The 20,865-nt window shown below is 42.9% G+C and overlaps 1 protein-coding gene across 42 annotated transcripts in view; it reads left to right on the top strand.

Moving 5' to 3' along the window:
* The window catches only part of NELL1 (neural EGFL like 1), a 1,048,536-nt gene that overhangs the window by 327,789 nt on the left and 699,882 nt on the right, over positions 1–20,865 (top strand). Inside the window, exon 13 of one of the 42 annotated variants that reach the window (XM_086385571.1) lies at positions 6,087–6,376. The exons of 38 other annotated variants lie outside the window; for them this stretch is intronic. In XM_086385571.1, coding sequence (XP_086241697.1) covers positions 6,087–6,361 — 275 coding nt within the window. In that variant the 3' untranslated portion in view covers positions 6,362–6,376. Of the gene's footprint in view, positions 1–6,086; positions 6,377–7,530; positions 7,695–11,526; positions 11,896–19,572; positions 19,665–20,865 lie in introns of those variants that run through there. 3 more of the 42 variants (XM_086385579.1, XM_086385582.1, XM_086385590.1) reach the window with 3 other exon arrangements.

Consider the following 20,865-nt stretch of genomic DNA (forward strand, 5'->3'; position numbering starts at 1 on the left):
GGAAAACTCAGATTCAATCCCTGTGTCGGGAAGATCCCCTGGAGAAGGGGATGGCTACCCACTCTAGTATTCTTGCCTGGAGAATTCTTCCATGGACAGAGAATCCTGGTGGGCTACAACCCATGGGGTTGCAAAGAGTTGAACAGGACTGAGTGACTAACACTTCATTAGGTATATCCTGCTTTGTTCCATACAGAGTTTGAGGTGGCTTACATTTTAAGAGAGTAAAATAGTAGAAATAAACTTGAAAATCCCACTAGACAATGATATCATAGCTAGACTAGAAATAGAAAAAGGAAATTGTATGTCTGAATTCATTGGTGATCAGTTCAGTTTAGTCACTCAGTCATGTCTGACCCTTTGTGACACTATGGACTGTAGCCTGCCAGGCCTCCCTGACCATCGCCAACTGCCAGAGCCTGCTCAGACTGATGTCCATCGACTTGGTGATGCCACCCAACCATCTCATCCTCTGTCGTCCCCTTCTGCCCCGCCTTCAGTCTTTCCCAGCATGAGGGTCTTTTCTAAGGAGTCAGTTCTTTGCATCAGGTGGCCAAAGTATTAGAGTTTCAGCTTCAGGATTAGTCCTTCCAATGAATATTCAGGGTTGATTTCCTTGAAGATTGACTGGTTTCATCTCCTTGCAGTCCAAGGGACTCTCAAGAGTCTTCTCTAACACCACAGTTCAAAAGCATCCATTCTTGGGTGATCAACTTTTTTTATTGTCCAATTCTCACATCCATACATGACTCCTTGAAAAACCATGGCTTTGACTAGATGGATCTTTGTTGGCAAAGTAATGTCTCTGCTTTTTAATACGCTGTCTAGGTTGGTCATAGCTTTTCTTCCAAGGAGCAAGCATCTTTTAATTTCATGGCTGTAGTCACCATCTGCAGTGATTTTGGAGCCCAAGAAAATAAAGTCTTTCACTGTTTCCATTGTTTTCCCATCTATTTGCCAGGAAGTGATGGGGCTGGGTGCCATTATCTTCATTTTTTGAATGCTGAGTTTTAAGCCAGCTTTTTCACTCTCCTCTTTCACTTTCTTTCAAGAGGCTCTTCAGTTCCTCTTCACTTTCTGCCATAAGGGTGGTGTCATCTGCATATCTGAGGTTATTGATATTTCTCCTGGCAATCTTGATTCCAGCTTGTGCTTCATCCAGCCAGGCATTTTGCATGATGCACTCTGCATATAAGTTAAATAAGCAAGGTGACAGTATTTGTTGGTGATAAGCCTTATGTAATTAGCAAAATTAGGCTGCACATATTTTTCTGAGTAAAAGAGGAGTCCTGATGGTTTACACAATTCACACTGTCCATGCACAAAAATTAGGCTTTTTGTTGGAAGAAGAAGTCTTTTGGGCTCAGGGCCAGGCTATTGCTGGTACTGTCTTGCAAGGGTTTACTTAAGAACCTTCAACTCTTTGATTTTTTTTCTTCTTTGTCAAAAGGAATTTGGACTCAGATTTAGATGGCACACGTTGGCATCCTATGCACCGTATTTGGTCTACAGACATTTCTCTTTGGCTTCCCGGGCATTTTAGAGACTTTCATTTGATGCCTCTTGACAAGGTTTCCAGGCATCCCGTTTGCCACATTTTCCTCTCCTTCTTTTGTGATACACATGGCTCTCTTCTCTGAAGCCAGGGAGCCTGTCCTAGAAAACAGACCAGGTGAGATCTCATGCTAGTCTCAAAGGGGTACGTGTTTGATCAGGACTGTTTGGGGTCCCAGGACCTCCTTTCCCATCCTGTCCCAGGCTCACTTCCCTCCCCAGATATTGACTGCCCACATTCCAGAAGGGGATGAGAGAGAGATTGTCAGGAAAGATGGCCCTTGTCAACTGGCCACTCTCACCTTCACCTCTAATTTGAAGACTATTTCCTGCCTGTCTTCTCCCTCTGAACCTTTGGCAACTGTGATCTTTAGTACTTTTTCAAGAAGCCCAAAGGATCAGGTTTCACCAGGTGCTAGTGGCTCATGAACTTCATCCTGCATCAGCAGCCCCTGGAGTCAGATTACCTGGCCCCATTCCCAGAGTTTCTGATTCATTAGGTCAGGGTGTGTGTGTGCGTGCGTGCGTGCATGTGCATGAGCTAAGTCTCTTCAGTCATGTCCGACTATGCAACTCTAGGGACTGTAGCCCACCAGGCTCCTTAGGTAGGACTCAATCATTTGGTCTTTTAACGCGTTCCCAGGTGATGCAGCATCCGCCCTCATTCTGGATGGCTAAACTATGCTTTGAGAACCACTGTCCTATAGATGTGGGCACCTTTTTACCTTTCTTAAGCCCGCGTCAATAAAACCAATGGCTGGACGTCCCGGGTGATCCAGTAGTTAGGATTCTGCGCTTCGCTGTAGGCGGTGCAGGGTCGATCCCTGGTCAGGGAAGTTCTGCACGCAGCTCCATGTGACCAAAAATAAATAAATAAAATAAAAAATAAATAAAACAAATAGTTGTAGCCATCACATATGCCTGACCCTACAATGATGGGAAGTATCACCCTCTAAGAGAATCAGAGACTGAAGGTGTGGCCAGGTGACTCTTCTTTAATTCCCCTCAATTTTGTAAACTTCACTGACATACCATTATGTGAGAAATCATTTTTCTATGTAAAGTAGCTTCAAAGATTACAAAAATATTTATTATTTAACTAGATTGAAGAGTTAAATGTTTTAAAGGATTAATGAAGAAGGAAACTGCTGAACATATAATGCAGTATTTGCCTAGTGCAAACTCTGGCATATGGTAGGCAATAATCAAAATGGCTCTTTTAATAGATAAGAGAGAAACCCCACAGGGCTGAAGCATTGCGTAATTCTAATGAAAAAGGCCAAAGCCATTCTAAGTAGATTTTGCTCTAGATAGAGCCTACTTACTTTAATATTCTCCCTTGTAACCTTCCTTAACTAATTTGATCTTGGTTATTACCTAATAAAAATCTATGGCATGGGCTCTGGAGCCAGTCTGCCCAAGTTTAAATCCCTTCTCTACTGTAGCTGTAAATATTGGGCAAGATTCTTAACTTCTTTGTGCCTCATTTTAACTCATCTGAATAATGGGGGTCATGCTAGCTCTTACCTCATGCCATTGCTCTAAGGGTAAAATGAGTGAATGTATGTAAAGGGTTTGGAACAATGTGTATTACGATGTGTATTAAAATGTGTATTAAATGTTTGGAACAATGTGTATTAAAATGTGTATTAAAATACACATATGTATTTTAATATTAGAATAGTATTCTTGCCTTTTCCAGGCTATATTTTGTGAAAGTAACTTCTTGATTCTGATATATCATTTTCTAATTAATGCAAAAGAAAACTGAGACACAAAAAAGACTGGAATTCATGCTCACAAAGACTGGTTACCATCCACACAGTTCAGCCTCCTGAGTCGAGCTGTGCTTCTGTCTTGCATGCGAGAAGGTAAATAAGATGTGGTGTCTTCACTCTGCCATTTGGTAGTTGCAATTCCCTATTGTTTAAAGAAATAATGTTTTCTTAATTTAATAAATTCCCCTTGCTTTTCCTGCTATTTTATCACATAGGGATGAACTGCGCTTCTGACTTAAAATTCCTTCCTTTTAGCAGACGTTATGTTAGTCATCTGAGTCAGAATTGAACGACCTATCACAGTGAATGATAGCTGCAAATTTAATTCCACTAGCCCTATAGTCATCTGCTTATAGATCATAATGGCAACATCTTATGCTCATAATACTTATATATTTTTTCCAAAGCTTTTTCTTGTAGGGTTGTCAGAACACCTCAGGGAGGGTTGTTATTTTCTCTGCTTGCTGCCGCACAAAGCTTTGGAGTCAGGCAGGCCTGAGCTCTTCAGCTGCCTCCCCCACTAGCTCACTGTTCAGCCTTAGGCAAAGGGCTGCACCCCTCTGAGCCTCAGTTTCTCCATCTTTGTGGTATCGAAGTACATCAAGGTTGAGACACTAGCCTGCATTCTTCCAGCCAATTTGTCTCAGAGCTGGGTATAAATCCAGGTCTGTGTGACATAGAATACTCTATCATGATTTTTTAGTTGGTTGTTTACTTGTGATTTCTGTAGAGGAGGATAGTTTATGGTTTCTGGGTTTCCAGTCCTGAGCCTCTATGGGATGAAGGAGCCTGTGGCTCTCTGACCAGGAGCTCTCAGACCAGGAGTTTTGTTGTAGTTGATAAGTTTAGGTGGGCCCTCTGCTGGGTGAGACAACTTCCCAGCTCTGTGCTGCAAAATCAAGCCTGTTCGCTCACTCATTACAAAAAGAATGATCAGTACAAACCAGGCCTGGGCATTGAAGCTTTTTTCATTGTTTTGGTTTCTCCACTTTGCTCTTATTATCCTCTTTGTTCGTATCTTCTTGACATTGACCTTTTTAGACCTCAAACTCATCTAGTATCACAAAGCAGAATTTGATGTCCCTGGTCAGTTGAACAGCCTGAAATGAATTGGGCTATAAGGCCAGAAGCAACTTCGTCTTTAGTCACTGCCATTAGTGACTAAAGATGTTTTTCTTAACATCCTGGGTTGATTCCACCACTGTCTAGTAACTTCTATGTAGGAAAAGTCCAGTCCAGTTTGAAAGTTCAGTTTCATATCCAATTTCATGCTCATCTTTTCTCTTTCCTGTGAACACTGCCCAAGCTTTGACCTGAAGGCTTGGAAGGAGGGATGGAGGGTCGTCTGGTTTTTCAGTCTGCCTCCTCTTGGGCAGCAGATACAGGTCCTTTCATGGGTCAGTGTTGGATCTATGGCAGGTCCTGTGGGACCTCCTGTGACAGGTGTCCCAAACATGGAGGTTGACTGACCTGGCCCTTCGTGTCTGACCATCCCTCCTCCTCTTTCCCTTTTTCAGCAGTGTCTTCTGATAGCCCCTTGCTGGAGGGATTTCCTTACTCAAGTGGCAACTCTTTTGGATATTGATCAGGAAAAATGGCTAGAATTCTGATTACCTTTCAGTGTTCACTTAACACATAGGGAACACCCATTCTTGACGTGCTAATACCAGGTGTGCAGGCCACCCCTCTGCAAACCTCTTTCTGCCAGCTACTTCTGTCTAATACTCCTTTCCCTCTGTTCAAACACAGAGAAGATCTATAGATTCATTTCGTAAGCAGATAAACATATGACTAAATAGCATCTCAGTTTCTCCTTCTTGCTTTTGGCACCCCCCAATCCCTTGGAGAAGGCAATGGCACCCCACTCTAGTACTCTTGCCTAGAAAATTCCATGGGTGGAGGAGTCTGGTAGGCTGCAGTCCATGGGGTGGTGAAGAGTCAGTCAGGACTGAGCGACTTCACTTTCACTTTTCACTTTCATGTGTTGGAGAGGAAATGGCAACCCACTCCAGTGTTCTTGCCTGGAGAATCCCAGGGACGGGGGAGCCTGGTGGGCTGCCATCTGTGGGGTCGCACAGAGTCGGACATGACTGAAGCGACTTAGCAGCAGCAGCAGCAATCCCTTGGAACCATCCTTCAGTGACCAAGACATTCCTCCCAAGCTAATGGCACATTATCCTATCTCCCTGCTCCTTAAATCTTTGGTGGTATAGACAGGGGAGGGGAATAGAGTTGCAGTGATTTGAACAGCAGAGTCTACTGAGGGTGTCAGGCACTCAATTGTTTTGCATGCATGTGTGCTAAGTCGCTTCAGCTGTGTTGACTCTTTGCAACCCTATGGACTGCAGCCTTTCCCCTGTCCATGGGTATTCTCCGGGCAAGAATATTGGAGTGGGCTGCCATGTTCTCCTCCAGGGGATTTTCCTGACACAGGGATTGAATCCGTGTCTCTTGCATTGGCAGATGAGTGCTTTACCACTAGCGCCACCTGGGAAGCCCTCGGTTGTTTTAACTTGCCTTAGAATTTGGTACATGACTCTCATTTGTCCTCAGGTTTGGGACTGAGTCTGGTTCTCAGGAGAAGTCTTGGTCAGCATCTGGTGGCACTTGCTTCTCTGTGTCCTGAGCCCAGCAGCTTCCCTGGCCATTCCCTGTGGCTATCCTATCTTCAGGGGCTTCCTACTCCTGGATTTCTCAGCTCCCTATTTTCCTGACCAATCCCAACACTGATAACCGACTTTGGTGTTTTCCCAGAATGTCCAGTTTTGTCAGATGTGTTCCAGCTCCTGGCAAGTGAATTATCCAAAGGAACTATCCAGGGATGGGCAGAGTGGCCACCATGGTCTGGTGAGAAAGACTGGAGCCATGGCCATCACCAGGGAGGGGGAGTCTTGCCTACTGAGGGCACATGTCCCAAGAATCTCTTTCCCTTGTCTCTTACTTGTATCTCTGATACCAACATTTCTGGCAACCAGTGGTTTTGTTGTAATATATTTTCTTTGTTTCTTTTGATCAGTGGGCTGGGCTGAATGCAGAAATCCACTGTTTAACTGCTACTGTGATTTCTAAGGTATATTTCCAACAAGGGAAAAATCATGAGTCTTCATTTCTAAACTTCATACACATACCCTCATTTTCCCAGTAACTTTGTGTGGTAGGTGTCCATATTCATGTTTTAAAGAGGTATACACTGAGGCCCTGAGAGATGTAAGTCACATGACCCCAGTCTGGCTAGAGCCTGTTTGTCGTTTAGCTGCTAAGTCATGTCCAACTCTTTTGTGACCCCATGGACTGCTGCCCACTGGGCTCCTCTATCCATGGGATTTTCCATGCAAGAATCCTGGAGTGGCTTGCCATTTCCTACTGCAGGCTAGAGCCTGGGCTGGAGTTAAAAATCCATAAAGGTCTGATTCCAAAACCCTTTGCTCTTTCCCCTCCATAACAATAAAATGAGAGTGGAGGAGGCATGCCGGCCAGCACAGCACACTGGCACCTCCCGTGGGTTGTTTGTTTGCATAAACTGGCACAGGTTTCAATAAACGCCTCTTGATGCTGATGCTGACCTCTGGGGAGGACATGAATGGCCAGTTCCTGGCCTGAGGAGTGTCTGCCCTTGAGCCAGAACCTGCTCTGGGAACGAGGCCTGCGAGTCCACACCAGCATCCCATTCTCCAGGCTTATTGTTATGCACATTCCTTGCAGCATCAGAGGAAGTTAATTTCAGCAGAAGGAAATTAAACTCATCTCTTATTCTCTGTTCCCCGAGAAGTGTTGTTCTAGAGGAGAGTCACATTCCCAAGGTGACAGGTATTGTGCAAAAAAGGCATAGCAACCCCTCTCCTTCCTTTGTTCCTTCAAAGCCTCTGTAGTAGGGTTCAGGAGGAAAAAAAAAATGGCTGAAGACATTTTTATTTAACCCAATAACATTTTTATGAAGACAAAGATATTTACATGCAAGGTCATTAATTCAGAGTTGCAGGCTACTGAATAGGTAAGAAAGAACAGTTTCTGGGGCAGCCTGTGAGCAGGGCTTCTCAGATGAGGAAGCTGGGCAGGAGACTTTCTACTTAAATGTGATCTCCATTACTGCATGTAAGCCTGGCAATTAACACTGGGTTTCTGGAGTTCTTTAGTCCATGATTTTAATTTCTGGTCTTGCCTTTAAATTGAATTCTTTACATGTTTCATTGCTGCACAGGGTACCGGAGGCTAGGGTTTGCAGTCTGTGATGCTTTCCATAAATTTCAATCTTCGAAAGTTACTGGATTCAACTTGCACATCTGGTTGATTAGGAGAGGTGATTCAAAGAGGCTGCAAGTGAAAGTGAAGTCTCTCAGCCGTGTCTGACTCTTTGCAACCCCATGGACTGTAGCCTATCAGGCTCCTCCGTCCATGGGATTTTCCAGGCAAGAGTGCTGGAGTGGATTGCCATTTCCTTCTCTAGGGGATCTTCCCAACCCAGGAATCGAACCCGGGTCTCCAGCATTGCAGGCAGACGCTTTATCATCTGAGCCACCAGGGAAGCCCAAAGAGGCTGAGAACCTGGGTTTCAGTTTTAGTTTCTGGCCCTTGCAAGTCGGTGGCCTCTCCAGCCTGTGGATCAAGGTCAGGTGAAGAGTGATTGGTAACAGCCTGGAGCAGAGCGCCTGTCTTCTGACCCAAGTCTGGGCTCCTGTCAATGGACCAGAATGACTGCCGTTCCCCCAGTCTGAAGTGTCATTTCTGACCACTTCCTAGAAACCTTGAGTTGATGGTGCTCATCACTGCCTTGCTTACAGCTTCTAGTGAAGTGGGGTTTCTCTCTGAAGAAAGCCCCCTTCTTCCTTGTGGGCCCGACAAACCCTTACATAATATTCCTGGGTGTGCTGAAGTACTACTTCCCTGCAACTTTCCTTGACTCCCCCAGGCAGACTTTGATATTCTTTCTACTCAGGTTCCACTTTATATGTTCTACCCATTACAATTCCAGTTGTTGTAATCATGGTGGCGTGACTGGTGAGGGACACGTTATTCCCTGCAGTGGACTCTGTGTTTTTCCAGGGCAGGCACTAGCCTAGACTTGCTGCTCATTACCTGTTTGTTGACTCGGTGAATACTCAGTGACACTGGGCTGGGTAAGTCTGTTGCAGAGGCTCTGCGTAGCGAGCAGAGACGTTGCTGTCACGTCTCACTTAGATGTGGCAACAGTGGATTGCTTTTGGCTAGCGTCTATTAGCTTGGCCAGCAAACACAATCTCAGTGAATATATTTAACTGTGCTTTTTTGTTGTGAAATAAAGAACATATTTGGTCCCTGCCCCCATCCTCTTTCCTGGCACTGTTGGCACAAAGCTCCTAGAACCCTTGGAAACATCTGAAGTGATATGGATCTTTTTATGCTAAAGGGATATGGGTGGGGACTGGTTGCCAGGGAAACTAATCCTGTGATTAGAGAGTTAGCCTTACCCTTGACCTCTAGGAAGGGAAGAGAGCTGGAAGTTGAAGTCCCCATAAAAGCCCTAACCTAAAGGGTTCAGAGACCTTCTGGACTGGTGAACAATCATATATCCTTGTTCCAGGAGAGTAGCACACTCCACATACCATGAGTTCAGAAGCTCCTGTGCTCAGGATCCTTCCAGACTTCACTTATGTATCACTTTATTTTGTTCACATGTAGCCTTTAAAATAGCCCTTGTAATAAATTGGTTATTGTTTAGTTACTCAGTTGTGTCTGACTCTTTGTGACCCCATGGATGGCAGCACTCACCATCTCCTGGAGCTTGCTCAAACACATGTCCATTGAGTCAGAGATGTCATCCAACCATCTCATCCTCTGGTGTCCCCTTCTCCTCCTGCTTTCAATCTTTCCCAGCATCAGGGTCTTTTCCAATGAGTCAGTTCTTCATATCAGGTTGCCAAAATATGGGAGCTTCAGCATCAGTCCTTCCAATGAATATTCAGGACTGATTTCCTTTCAGATTGACTGGATTGATTTCCTTGTAGTCTCAAGAATCTTCTCCAACACCACAGTTCAAAAGCATCAATTCTTTGGTGCTCAGCTTTCTGTATGGTCCAGTTATGGAAAAACCATAGCTTTGATTAGACAGACCTTTGTTGGCAAAGCAATGTCTGCTTTTTACTATGTTGTCTAGGTTGGTCATAGCTTGTCTTCCAAGGAGCAAGTGTCTTTTAATTTCATGGCTACAGTCACCATCTGCAGTGATTTTGGAGCCTAAAAAAAATAAAGTCTGTCACTGTTTCCATTGTGTCCCCATCTATTTGCCATGAAGTGATGGGACCAGATGCCATCTTAGTGTTTTGATATGTTGAATTTTAAGCCAGTTTTTTCACTCACCTCCTTCACCTTCATCAAGAGGGTCTTTAGTTCCTCTTCACTTTCTGTCATGAGGGTGGTGTCATCTGCATATCAGAGGTTATTGATATTTCTCCCAGCAGTCTTGATTCCATCTTGTGCTTCATCCAGCCTGGCATTTCACACGATATCCTCTGCACTGAAGTTAAATAGGAAGGGTAACAATATACAGCCTTTACGTGCTCCTCTCCCAATTTTGAACCAGTCTGTTGTTCCATGTCTAGTTCTTACTGTTGTTTCTTGACTTGCATACAATTTTCTCGGAAGGCAGGTGAGGTGGTCTGGTAATCTCATCTCTTTAAGAATTTTCCAGTTTGTTGTGATCCACACAGTCAAAGGCTTTAGCATAGTCAGTGAATCAGAAGTACATATTTTTCTGGAATTCTCTTGGTTTTTGTATGATCCAGTGGATGTTGGCAATTTGATCTCTGGTTCCTCTGACTTTTCTCAATCCAGAACATCTGGAAGTTCTCAGTTCACGTACTGTTGAAGCCTGGCATGGAGGGTTTTGAGCATTACTTTGCTAGTGTGTGAAATGAGTGCAATTGTGCAGAAGTTTGAACTTTCTTTGGCATTGCCCTTCTTTGGGATTGAAATGAAAACTGACCTTTTCCAGTCCTGTGGCCACTGCTGAGTTTTCCACATTTGCTGGCATATTGAGTGCAGCACGTTCATAGCATCATCTTTTAGGATTTGAAATAGCTCAGCTGGAATTCCATCACCTCCACTAGCTTTGTACGTAGTGATGCTTCCTAAGGCCCACTTGACTTAGCACTCCAAGATGTCTGGCTCTAGGTGAGTGATCACACCATTGTAAGTAAAGTGCTTTCCTGAGCTCTGTGGGCTGTTCTAGCAGATAATAGAAATTGAAGCAGGGGTCATAGGAAGCAGTCAGAAGTATGGGGACCCAGATTTGCAATGGGTATCTGAAGTCAGGGCAGTCTTGTGGGATGGATCCTTTAATTTGTGGGACCTGACACTAACTCTGGGTGAATAGTGTCAGAATTAATTGTAGGACAGCCAGCTGGTGTTCAGAGAATTGGTTGATGTGGGGAAAATTCCATACATCTTGTGTCAGGAGTATATTGTGAGTAGACAAAACAAGAGGGATTTTACTTGAGAGATTTTCTTTCAGCATCATCATCTCTGTAGCCTTGAAGTTTGATAACAAAAATAAATGTGATTCCTATATTCTTCTATATCTTCAAAGACAATAATGTAAAGATAAACTGGGATCATCATATAATCTCTATGTAGTGTACAGTTTCCTGGTTAATTAAAGCAACTGTTAAGGAATCTAATTTACTTTTATTTTATTTTTTTTTTGGTAGCATATGTAGATTGGGGGTGTTACATTTTGTAGCTCTTGAGTCATTGTTGCTTAGGATTTGGTTGCCAAATTTGAAGACATATACACTCATTTCCCACATACTGGAGAAGGAAACGGCAGCCCACTTCAGTGTTCTTGCCTGGAGAGCTCCATGGACAGAGGAGCCTGGTGGGCTACAGTCCATAGGGTCACAAAGGGTCGGACACAACTGAGTGACCAACACCCCACACCCCCCGCGTACAGCGCACTGTCAGAAACAATCACGAGAGAAGCCCAGTAGGCCAGTTTTGAAAGTAGGCACTGACCGTCGTCATGAAAAAACATGAAGATTCCCCGAGTGAGTGAGTGAGAAGTCACCTCGTTGTGTCTGACTCTGCAGCCCCCTGGGTTGTAGCCCACCAGGCTCCTCTGTTCATGGGATTCTCCAGGACAGAATATTGGAGTGGGTAGTCGTTCCCTTCTCCAGGGCGTCTTGCCAATCCAGGGATTGAATCCAGATTTCCCGCATTGCAGGCGGATTCTTTGCCATCTGAGCCACCAGGGAAGCCTGACGATTCCCTAAGCCACCAAATACTGCAATAAAGGAAATATGATGAAACCGAGGTGAAATCTAACAGAAATATCTATACTCCATCGATGGCTGCACGGGCTCTCAGCAGCATGACTATTTTTATGATCCTATGTATTGTTCACTGTGGTTGAAAGAACAGAAAGCCAGTCAGCTGAACGCTCTGATTTGTAAACATTCACAAATTAAAAATGAGAGAACAGCAATGGCTTTCATAATGAACAAAGTTTGTATTATATTGAAAACGTAAAACCAAGCAAAAGAAACTTATGAGGAAAGTGTAAATTATACATGTCCTCAAAGTGGTTAAAAAAAAAAATAATGGTCATACTTGTAGATTGTCCACATTTTCAAAACCTGCCATTATATTTACAAGTGAATTAGTTTAAATTTTGTATTACAAATGCCAGGCCTTAGAAGAGCTAAACTAGAATTATTCCTTGTCCCCTGGAGTTACTCTAGTTATTTTGGTGTTATATCCTGCTGAGATTTATATGAAAATGAATTTTAATTTCTAATAAGGTAACCATATGCTTTGGAGGGTGTTGTAATAAAGTGTCATAAATAATTATTGTCTCTAACAAATTCAACCTTGCAACAATCAGATCTTATTTTAACAACTACGTTAGATATGGATTTTATCCATTTCCATATTCCCACCACGCTTTCCTCCGAATCTTAAAATCACAACAGGAGCGATAGCCTGCTGGAAAATTTTTCTTCGTCTTTCTCCTCACTTACATAACGTTATTTTATTTTAGAACTGCAAGTTCCACAAAGGAGGCCAGTCTCCCACAGACTTCATGTTATTATTATTTTTTTTTTACTCTTAATTGTTGCAGAGAAAATTGATCATGTTAGGTTGCGGTGTGTGTGATTCGTCCGGAGGAATTAGCTTGGCATATGCTTTTCCTGTGATTAATAATTAGTAGTTTTGGAAACTGAACAGCTTGAGAGTCAGAGGGAGCAAAAGAAAAAATAATGGGCTTCCATAAATAGTTTCACTTTCCACATCCCAGCAGAGCCGAGTGCCTCCATTTATCTCCTTTCTTCCCTTTGTTATCCCTTCATCCAGCTTTCTTTGCCTTCCATTACTTTGTGTCAATCAGTAAGTCAATTAGCACATATTTATGTGCTGCCTTGGTTCATGATGGGCAGTGTGAGGCATCAAAGAAGAGTAAGCCAGATTTTCTGTCTTCTGTAAATCACCTCCTTAGAGCTAATCAGGCTGCCTGGAATGCTACCAAAAATAAATGGAGGAGAAATTCAGAGTAATGTTAGGTCATTGAGAACTGAAGTAGATGGGGGTTTCATTAAGAGAGTGGGAGCTGAAGAATGAACAGAATTTGGATGGAGTGATAGAAGAAGGGACATATTTTATCTCATTTTACAAAGGTTGATTAATTTTTTTAAACTGGGGATAGTTGCCTTACAATGTTGTGTTGGTTTCTGCTCTACTACAAAGTGAACCAGCTCTACGTATACACATATCTCCTCAATCTTGGACCTTCAAGGTCCCTCATCACACCCATGTAGGTCATCGCAGAGCACCGAGTTGAGCTCCCTGTGCTATAGAGCAGGTTCGCATTAGCTATCAATTTTGCACATAAAGAATGTGCCATAAATAAGACGACAAAGAATCACCTGCAGTGCAGGAGATCTGGGTTCCATCCCTGGGTTGGGAAGATCCCCTGGAGGGGAGGGCATGGTGACCCACTCCAGTATTCTTCCCTGGAGAATCCCCATGGACAGAGGAGCCTGCGGGCTACAGTCCATGGGGTCACACAGAGTCGGATACAGCTGATTGACTAAGCACAGCACAGTGGATATGTGTCAATGCTACTTCCCCAACTCATTCCACATTCTACCTCGCCCCATGTCCACGTGTTCATTCTCTGCCTGTGTCTCTATAGTCATAGGTTCATCGTACCATGTTTCTAGATTCCACATATGATATTTGTTTTTATCTTTCTCACCACACTCTTTATGAGAAACTCTATGTCCACCCACATCTCTACAAATAGCCGAATTTCATTCCTTTTTATGATTGAGGAGGAGATGTTTGGGATGGCATCATCGATGACATGGACAGGAGTTTGAGCAAACTCCAGGAGGTAGTGAAGGACAGGGAAGCCTAGTGTGCTGCACCCCGTGGGATCGCAGAGAGTCAGGCATGACTTAGTGGCTGTACAACAAATTTTACTTAGGATTTTAATACTCGAGTATCGAATTTGTATTAATGCTTCAGAAATCAATACCCTTCGATTCAGCGTATAAGAATTTATTTTTTTCAGCCTGATTCATTCTCTGGCCTTTATTCTCAATAAAAGAAGTGGAGAAGTATCCAATTATCAGTCTTTGGGTCTCCCTTAGTTTAAAACTCTTATTTGTGTGAACTCAGTCTTGTTTAGGTAAGCTTCAGTGCTCAGTCTGTTCAAAGTATCAAGGTTATTCACGGCTTGTGGAGATTTCCCCTTTCTCTTTGTTTCCTCAAGATGACGTTGATGTGTCCTCCTAGGGAAGGGGCTGGGGTGTCTGGTCTGAGACTTCTTCTTTCAAGCTGCTTTGCTCTATCTATGCTTGGGTGAGATATAATTCATCTTACCCAGTCTTTGGGGGTGGTCTCTGTTCTTCTGAGTCCTGTGGGAGTTTCCATGGATGCTGAGTGCTCCCAGGGAGGATTTTGATGTTGATTACTCAAGAGGTGGTTCCCAATTTTGCTGTCATTGGGGCTTCTGATTCTCAGAGACCTGACTACAGTTCCCATGTGCTCTGCTCTTGGCCCCTCTCTGGTGACCTCCGTAGCTGGCATGCTCAGGAACCTTCTCATGGCAGGGACCCAGGAAACTCTGGAATCCTTCCTGTCCATACCCAGGGTCCTAGGAACCACTGGTCCTCTCTCTGCAAGTATGCCATGCCATCATTTCTTTTCAATTGCTGCTTCCCTCTGTTGGTGTGGTGGAACCCTGTTGGAGAGTCTCCTTCCAGACTTCCCAATGGCAAGTTAAGTAGCAAATTCTTTGTTCTTACATCCTCCTCTGCTCTCTCTGGGGTTTTTATCTTCTTGTTGCTTCTGACCCCATAAAGCTAAAGGGCTGGGAGTGTTAGGTCTTTAACACCTTCATATATCCTCTTTGAATCTCCCTCATCTTCATGCTGCACTCACCAGAAAGGCTCCAACTTCCTCATTATATCTAATAGGAACTTCCCCTACATCATACTGTCATTTTTCCTTACCTAGTGTGCATACCTTCCACTTTGCTTTGGCAAAAAATAACCCTTTATCCTTAGTTATGAGAAAAGCATAGGGGAGAAAAAGCCATCACTACCACTAGATTATCAAGAGGAAAAATGCATCAGTATTTCACAAAATTTATCTACCAATAAATACGATGTATGACCAAAGGAGTCCAACACTGTTTTTCTGATTTATGATTCAATGAAATAACGAAAGGTGGTGACTACTTTGTATTTAAGATTTCAAGTTTCCTAATACTAACTCAGTCACATGGACAGGACATGACAAGACCAAGTACTAGACATTATCAGGAACTAAGGGATGAAATGTGAAGGTCAAGGGTTCCTTTGTACTTTATAACCCAGAGGACTGGGATCAGATTTGGAGTCTATCTCCCCAAACCAGCCTGAAAAGAGTAATGCTAAATGGAGCATGTTACACTTGATGGAACCTGGAACAGAAAAAAGAAAAAAAGACATTAGTGCAAAATCCAGTGAAATATGAAGTCTGAATTGACTTAATAGAAATGTGTTAATTTTGATCTCCTAGTTTTGACAAAACTAGGTTATGGTCATATAAGACATTGACATTAGGGGCAACTAGATTATGGTATTCAGGCTATCACTGTACTACCTTGGCAACTTTGTAAATTTAACACAATAAAAAATTTATTCAAAATGAATTACTTACTTATGGACAAAGCCAGAAAGCAAGAAGCAAAGTTCGGTTCAGTTCAGTTCAGTTGCTTAGTCGTGTCCGACTCTTTGCGACACCATGAATCGCAGCACACCAGGCCTCCCTGTCCATCACCAACTCCCGGAGTTCACTCAAACTCATGTCCATGGAGTCGGTGATGCCATCCAGCCATCTAATCCTCTGTTGTCCCCTTTTCCTCTTGCCCCCAATCCCTCCCAGCATTAGAGTCTTTTCAATGAGTCAACTCTTCGCATGAGGTGGCCAAAGTATTGGATTTTCAGCTTTAGCATCATTCCTTCCATAGAACACCCAGGACTGGTCTCCTTTAGGATTGACTGGTTGGATCTCCTTGCAGTCCAAGGGACTCTCAAGAGTCTTCTCCAACACCACAGTTCAAAAGCATCAATTCTTCGGTGCTCAGCCTTCTTCACAGTCAAACTCTCACATCCATACATGACTACTGGAAAAACCATAGCCTTGACTAGACAGACCTTTGTTGGCAAAGTAATGTCTCTGCTTTTGAATATGGTGTCTAGGTTGGTCATAACTTTCCTTCCAAGGAGTAAGCGTCTTTTAATTTCATGGCTGCAGTCACCATCTGCAGTGATTTTGGAGCCCAAAAAAATAAAGTCTGACACTGTTTCCACTCTTTCCCCATCTATTTCCAATGAAGTGATGGGACCAGATGCTGTGATCTTCGTTTTCTGAATGTTGAGCTTTATGCCAACCTTTTCACTCTCCTCTTTCACTTTCATCAAGAGGCTTTTGAGTTCCTCTTCCCTTTCTGCCATAAGGGTGGTGTCATCTGCATATCTGAGGTGATTGATATTTCTCCTGGCAATCTTGATTCCAGCCTGTGCTTCTTCCAGCCCAGCGTTTCTCATGATGTACTCTGCATAGAAGTTAAATAAGCAGGGTGACAATATACAGCCTTGACGTACACCTTTTCCTATTTGGAACCAGTCTGTTGTTCCATGTCCAGTTCTAACTGTTGCTTCCTGACCTGCATATAGGTTTCTCAAGAGGCAGGTCAGGTGGTCTGTTATTCCCATCTCTTTCAGAATTTTCCACAGTTTATTGTGATCCACACAGCAAAGTACAAGCTATTATATTAATTCTTGCAGTCTTGTTTCTGTATTCCTTTTATTTTCTGTCCTTTAGTATTTTAGAATGGTTTGTTAAGTAGTTTCTTTGGTGGCCTATATATGCATGTGTATATATATAGGTGTATTTTGTGTGTGTGTGTATGTGTGTATATATATATAGTTTACATGGGCTATTTTCAAAGAGTCATTTTATATGTGGAAAAAAAGAGAAAGATGCCTATTTTCTAACACTTTCGATAGACTGATTCTCACTGAAACCCATTTCAGTGATTTAGTTTTAAATAATGGAAGTTTTCTTTTTTTTCTTTTAGTCACAGCTCATTTTGTTATTGTTGTTACTGCTTCTGATGTTTCTTTTGTAAGAAGATATTTTTGCAGTCTCAATTCACAATCTTTTTCTGCCAGTGATGGTGGTGACAATTTTCATTAAGCACCTCACACATTGCCTTCCACCATCTTTAGGTACCTCCAGTCCTGTTATTACCAAAATTAATCTTCTTTCCTAGGTGTGTAAGCACCTTGACACAAAACACATCTTGCAGACTATTGGGCCGAAGCAGCAGCTAATTTACCAGCATTACTTGGTCAATAATGTTGACCAGTAGAAAAACTTTGACTGCCTTTCATTCTCCTGCCAGTCAGCATTATTAACTCTGCAGTCTAATGAGTGTGCTTAAAATTGCCATTTGTGTTTGCCTCCGTATAAGGGAAGATTGGATTAAATTCAATCTATACAATGTCAAGGATGATGAAAATTACGTATCTTGCTCATTTATAAAGGCTACTTTTATATGGGGCTCTTCTTTCTATAAACTCAGCTTTTATTAAAATGAACTATACATTTTCAGTAGGAACTCATTTTCAATAGAGGTAGAATAGGATGACACCTGTCACTTGAGGAGCAACACATGTAATTTGACAGATTACATTAAACAAGATCCCTGTTATCATTAAGCTAAAAGACTCATGGTTTCCAAGTTTGGAATACATGGTGGTTTGTAATATTTTATATTGTATGCCATGCCCCTACTCTCAGTTAATGATGGATTTCCAGTGCCAGGGTTAGGGCGCCATGCCTGTGAGACTGGCACAGCCCTGTTATGGCAGTATAACGTACGTAAAAAGTATGGTGCCTTGCTGCTTTGTTCTTTATTTCTGTGCTTGGCTTCCTTGCCCATCATGGTTGACTCTTTTCTAATAGTTGGGCCTCCATCAGATTTTAATGTGGTGCTACTGTGTCATCCTGAGGTTGTCCACAGCTATAAGCTAGTTTGGGTTCCTGGCAGTACCTTATCTGGTGTATGACTTTTTTTTTTGGTGGTGATAACACAGATAACCCCAAATAACCATAGTCTGGTTCCTTAGACTTTTCATCCTAAAAAATTCACATCCCAGCTTGAATTTCCTTTGGTTTTACACTTCTCACATTTCTAAGGCAAGAGTGTAAAACTTCTGAGAGAAGCTGAAGAGCATCTATTGAATCACTCTCCAATATTAGTACCCCCTACCCTGGTGGCTAAATTGGTACTAATACTACAAGTCTATCAATAATGATTAAATTGAAAACAGGTGATTTTTAAGTCACTTTCTTACTAATAGTCTTCCTCTGGACCCTGTTTTTTGTTTTCTTTAGGAAAAAAACAAAAACAAAAACAGCTTGGTGGTAAAAGTGTTGATCATCCCTCCTCAGTAAAAAAAATCCTACCTTCTGTTACTTGAACTTTCCCCTCAACTTTAAAGGGCATGAGCTTTTCTTATTTTGAGTTTTGAGCTGTCTTAACTGGAAATGTGCCACAGCTTCAGATTAGGTGGATTCTGTGGTTCTTTTGTCCTTTATACTATCAGAGTTTCAGCTTCTAATCTGCCACTTTCTCTGTAAAGGACATGGATGCTCCAGAGTGTGTTTGCTGGTTATATTAGATTACTTGAAAGGCCATATGAAGGTGTTGAGTGGTTTGGGTGGGGGTGTTTGAAGGGTTGATGAATGATGTCTCTCACTCTCAGATCTAGGACGAGCCAATAAATGGGGTTGAAGTAAAGGTGCTGGTGGTGATTGAATCATGGTCAAAGATGCAGATTTGGCCTTGGGAAGCTTTTCTCTCATCAGCTGGTATTCATAGCTGTTGTTTTACCTTGAATAAGAACTTTAATCTACCTTCCCATATCACTGAGCGGTGGTGAGATTTGAGATCGTTGTGAAATGCCAGAGTATGACTACCTAAGAGCACCTTCTGGAACTGTCCATTCATCCTAAACAAGTCTTTGGGGGCCCAGGATTTGAATCGCAGAGTTGTTGTTGGCTGTTCCTCTTGAGCCAGAATCTAAAATGATGGTGCTAGAGTCTTAACATCCTTTCTCCTAGCAATTATGGATAAATATGGTTTTTCCAGTGGTCATGTATGGATGTGAGAGTTGGACTGTGAAGAAAGCTGAGCACTGAAGAATTGATGCTTTGAACTGTGGTGCTGGAGAAGACTCTTGAGAGTCCCTTGGACTGCAAGGAGATCCAACCAGTCCATTCTAAAGGAGATTAGTCCTGGGTGTTCATTGCAAGGACTGATGCTGAGGCTGAAACTCCAATACTTTGGCCACCTCACATGAAGAGTTGACTCATTGGAAAAGACCCTGATGCTGGGAGGGATTGGGGGCAGGAGGAGAAGGGGATGACAGAGGATGAGATGGCTGGATGGCATCACCGACTCGATGGACATGGGTTTGGGTGAACTTCAGGAGTTGGTGATGGACAGGGAGGCCTGGTGTGCTGCGATTCATGGTGTTGCAGAGTCAGTCGGACACGACTGAGCGACTAAACTGATACTTTTAAGAAAGCTGAAGAACACCTGGGATTTCCCTGATAGCTCAGTTGGTAGTTCTTTTCTCATTACAAAGAACATCTAGAAAATACAAAGACAGCTTTTAGTAACTTTTAACATTTTCTTACCTTTTTGAAGTCATTGGAGGCACCATAGGAGAAGTCTTCTTGAGACTCCATGGGAGAAAACACTGTAATGTCTCCAATTTGTCCTGATGGAGTCCATTCGACAAGGGTTTATATAGGTCAGTACGTGGCTTTTTTATAAGCTACAGCAGAAGTTGAGGCTTTTGGTAACCCTTGTTTCTGGACTTATATGTTCTCTATTTAGCAGGATGTTAAAATTGGACTCTTTCTGTCCTGTGGAGGATAGATCAGAGGCCTAACACAGAACAACAACTTTCTCATTACAAAGTGAGGTGCTGGACAACTTGACTTATAAAGAGGTACCTCAGAACTCTTGACCATTCGCTTCATCCTATTGAGAAGGTCAGAGACAGAAGAGTGGAATGGAAACTTGGAGAGAGCATTTCTTTGGATGGAAATAACTCTTCCCACCATTGGGAAAGGGAGAAAAGTCCATCCTCGCCATTCAGCCCGATGAGAAGAGTTTCAAGGATACTCCTGGAGAATGTGAGTGCTTTGGGAGATTTAGAAGGGCAAATAATTTATTGGGGAAGACAGGAATGCCTATTAAAAATGAAGTGGAAAGAAGCAGCTTTAGGCAGGGAAAGCCCTAGACCACATGCAGACCTTATCAATTCTTCACCCATCATCAGTGGGGAACTCCCAAAAAAGAATGCCTATAATGGAGTCCCATGTGAGGCACAGATGGCCTGGCTTTAGTCCTTTGGCAGGGCTCAGTTACTTGCTGTGGGCAGCCTGGGGAGAATGTGGCCTCAACTCTGGGGTGGTGGCAGGGGATGCTGAGGGGGTTGTCAGCTAATTGTGCTTTTTCCAACTTAGCAGCAAAATCTTTCTTGAAGAGAGAACCAAGCAGCCCATCTCCATGGCTACCGGGGATGGCAAACTGCTTTTCCATGTGTTTCCTAACTGTACCAGCATCTCTGAAACTTAACATATCTGAAGAGGCTCTAGGTACCTATTAGGGTCATAAAAGGGTTTAGACTGCATTATGGAGGCTCTTAGAATATGGAGGCTGGGCAAGGACATTCTATAGCAATTAGCCACGTTAATTAACAAATGAAAGCAAAGACTGCAGATATTTGGATGTTCTGATCCTTCTGTCTTTGATAACTGTTATATCCATAGCAGTGAATGGGCGAGTCTGAAGGTCAAGGGATAGATGGACTGGGAGGTCTTCCTGCTTGTCTGGACCATCTATCCCATTCTGTTAGAAAGCTTTAATCTTCATAAGTAAGGATGCTGCAGACCAGGAGGTAGGTATACTTTGTCTGGAACTTTCTCAGCT

Source organism: Bos grunniens, chromosome 29 (assembly GCF_055505025.1).
Source record: "Bos grunniens cultivar Pamir isolate PY7600 chromosome 29, Bosgru_T2T1.0, whole genome shotgun sequence".
NCBI classification, from domain to species: Eukaryota; Metazoa; Chordata; class Mammalia; order Artiodactyla; family Bovidae; genus Bos; species Bos grunniens.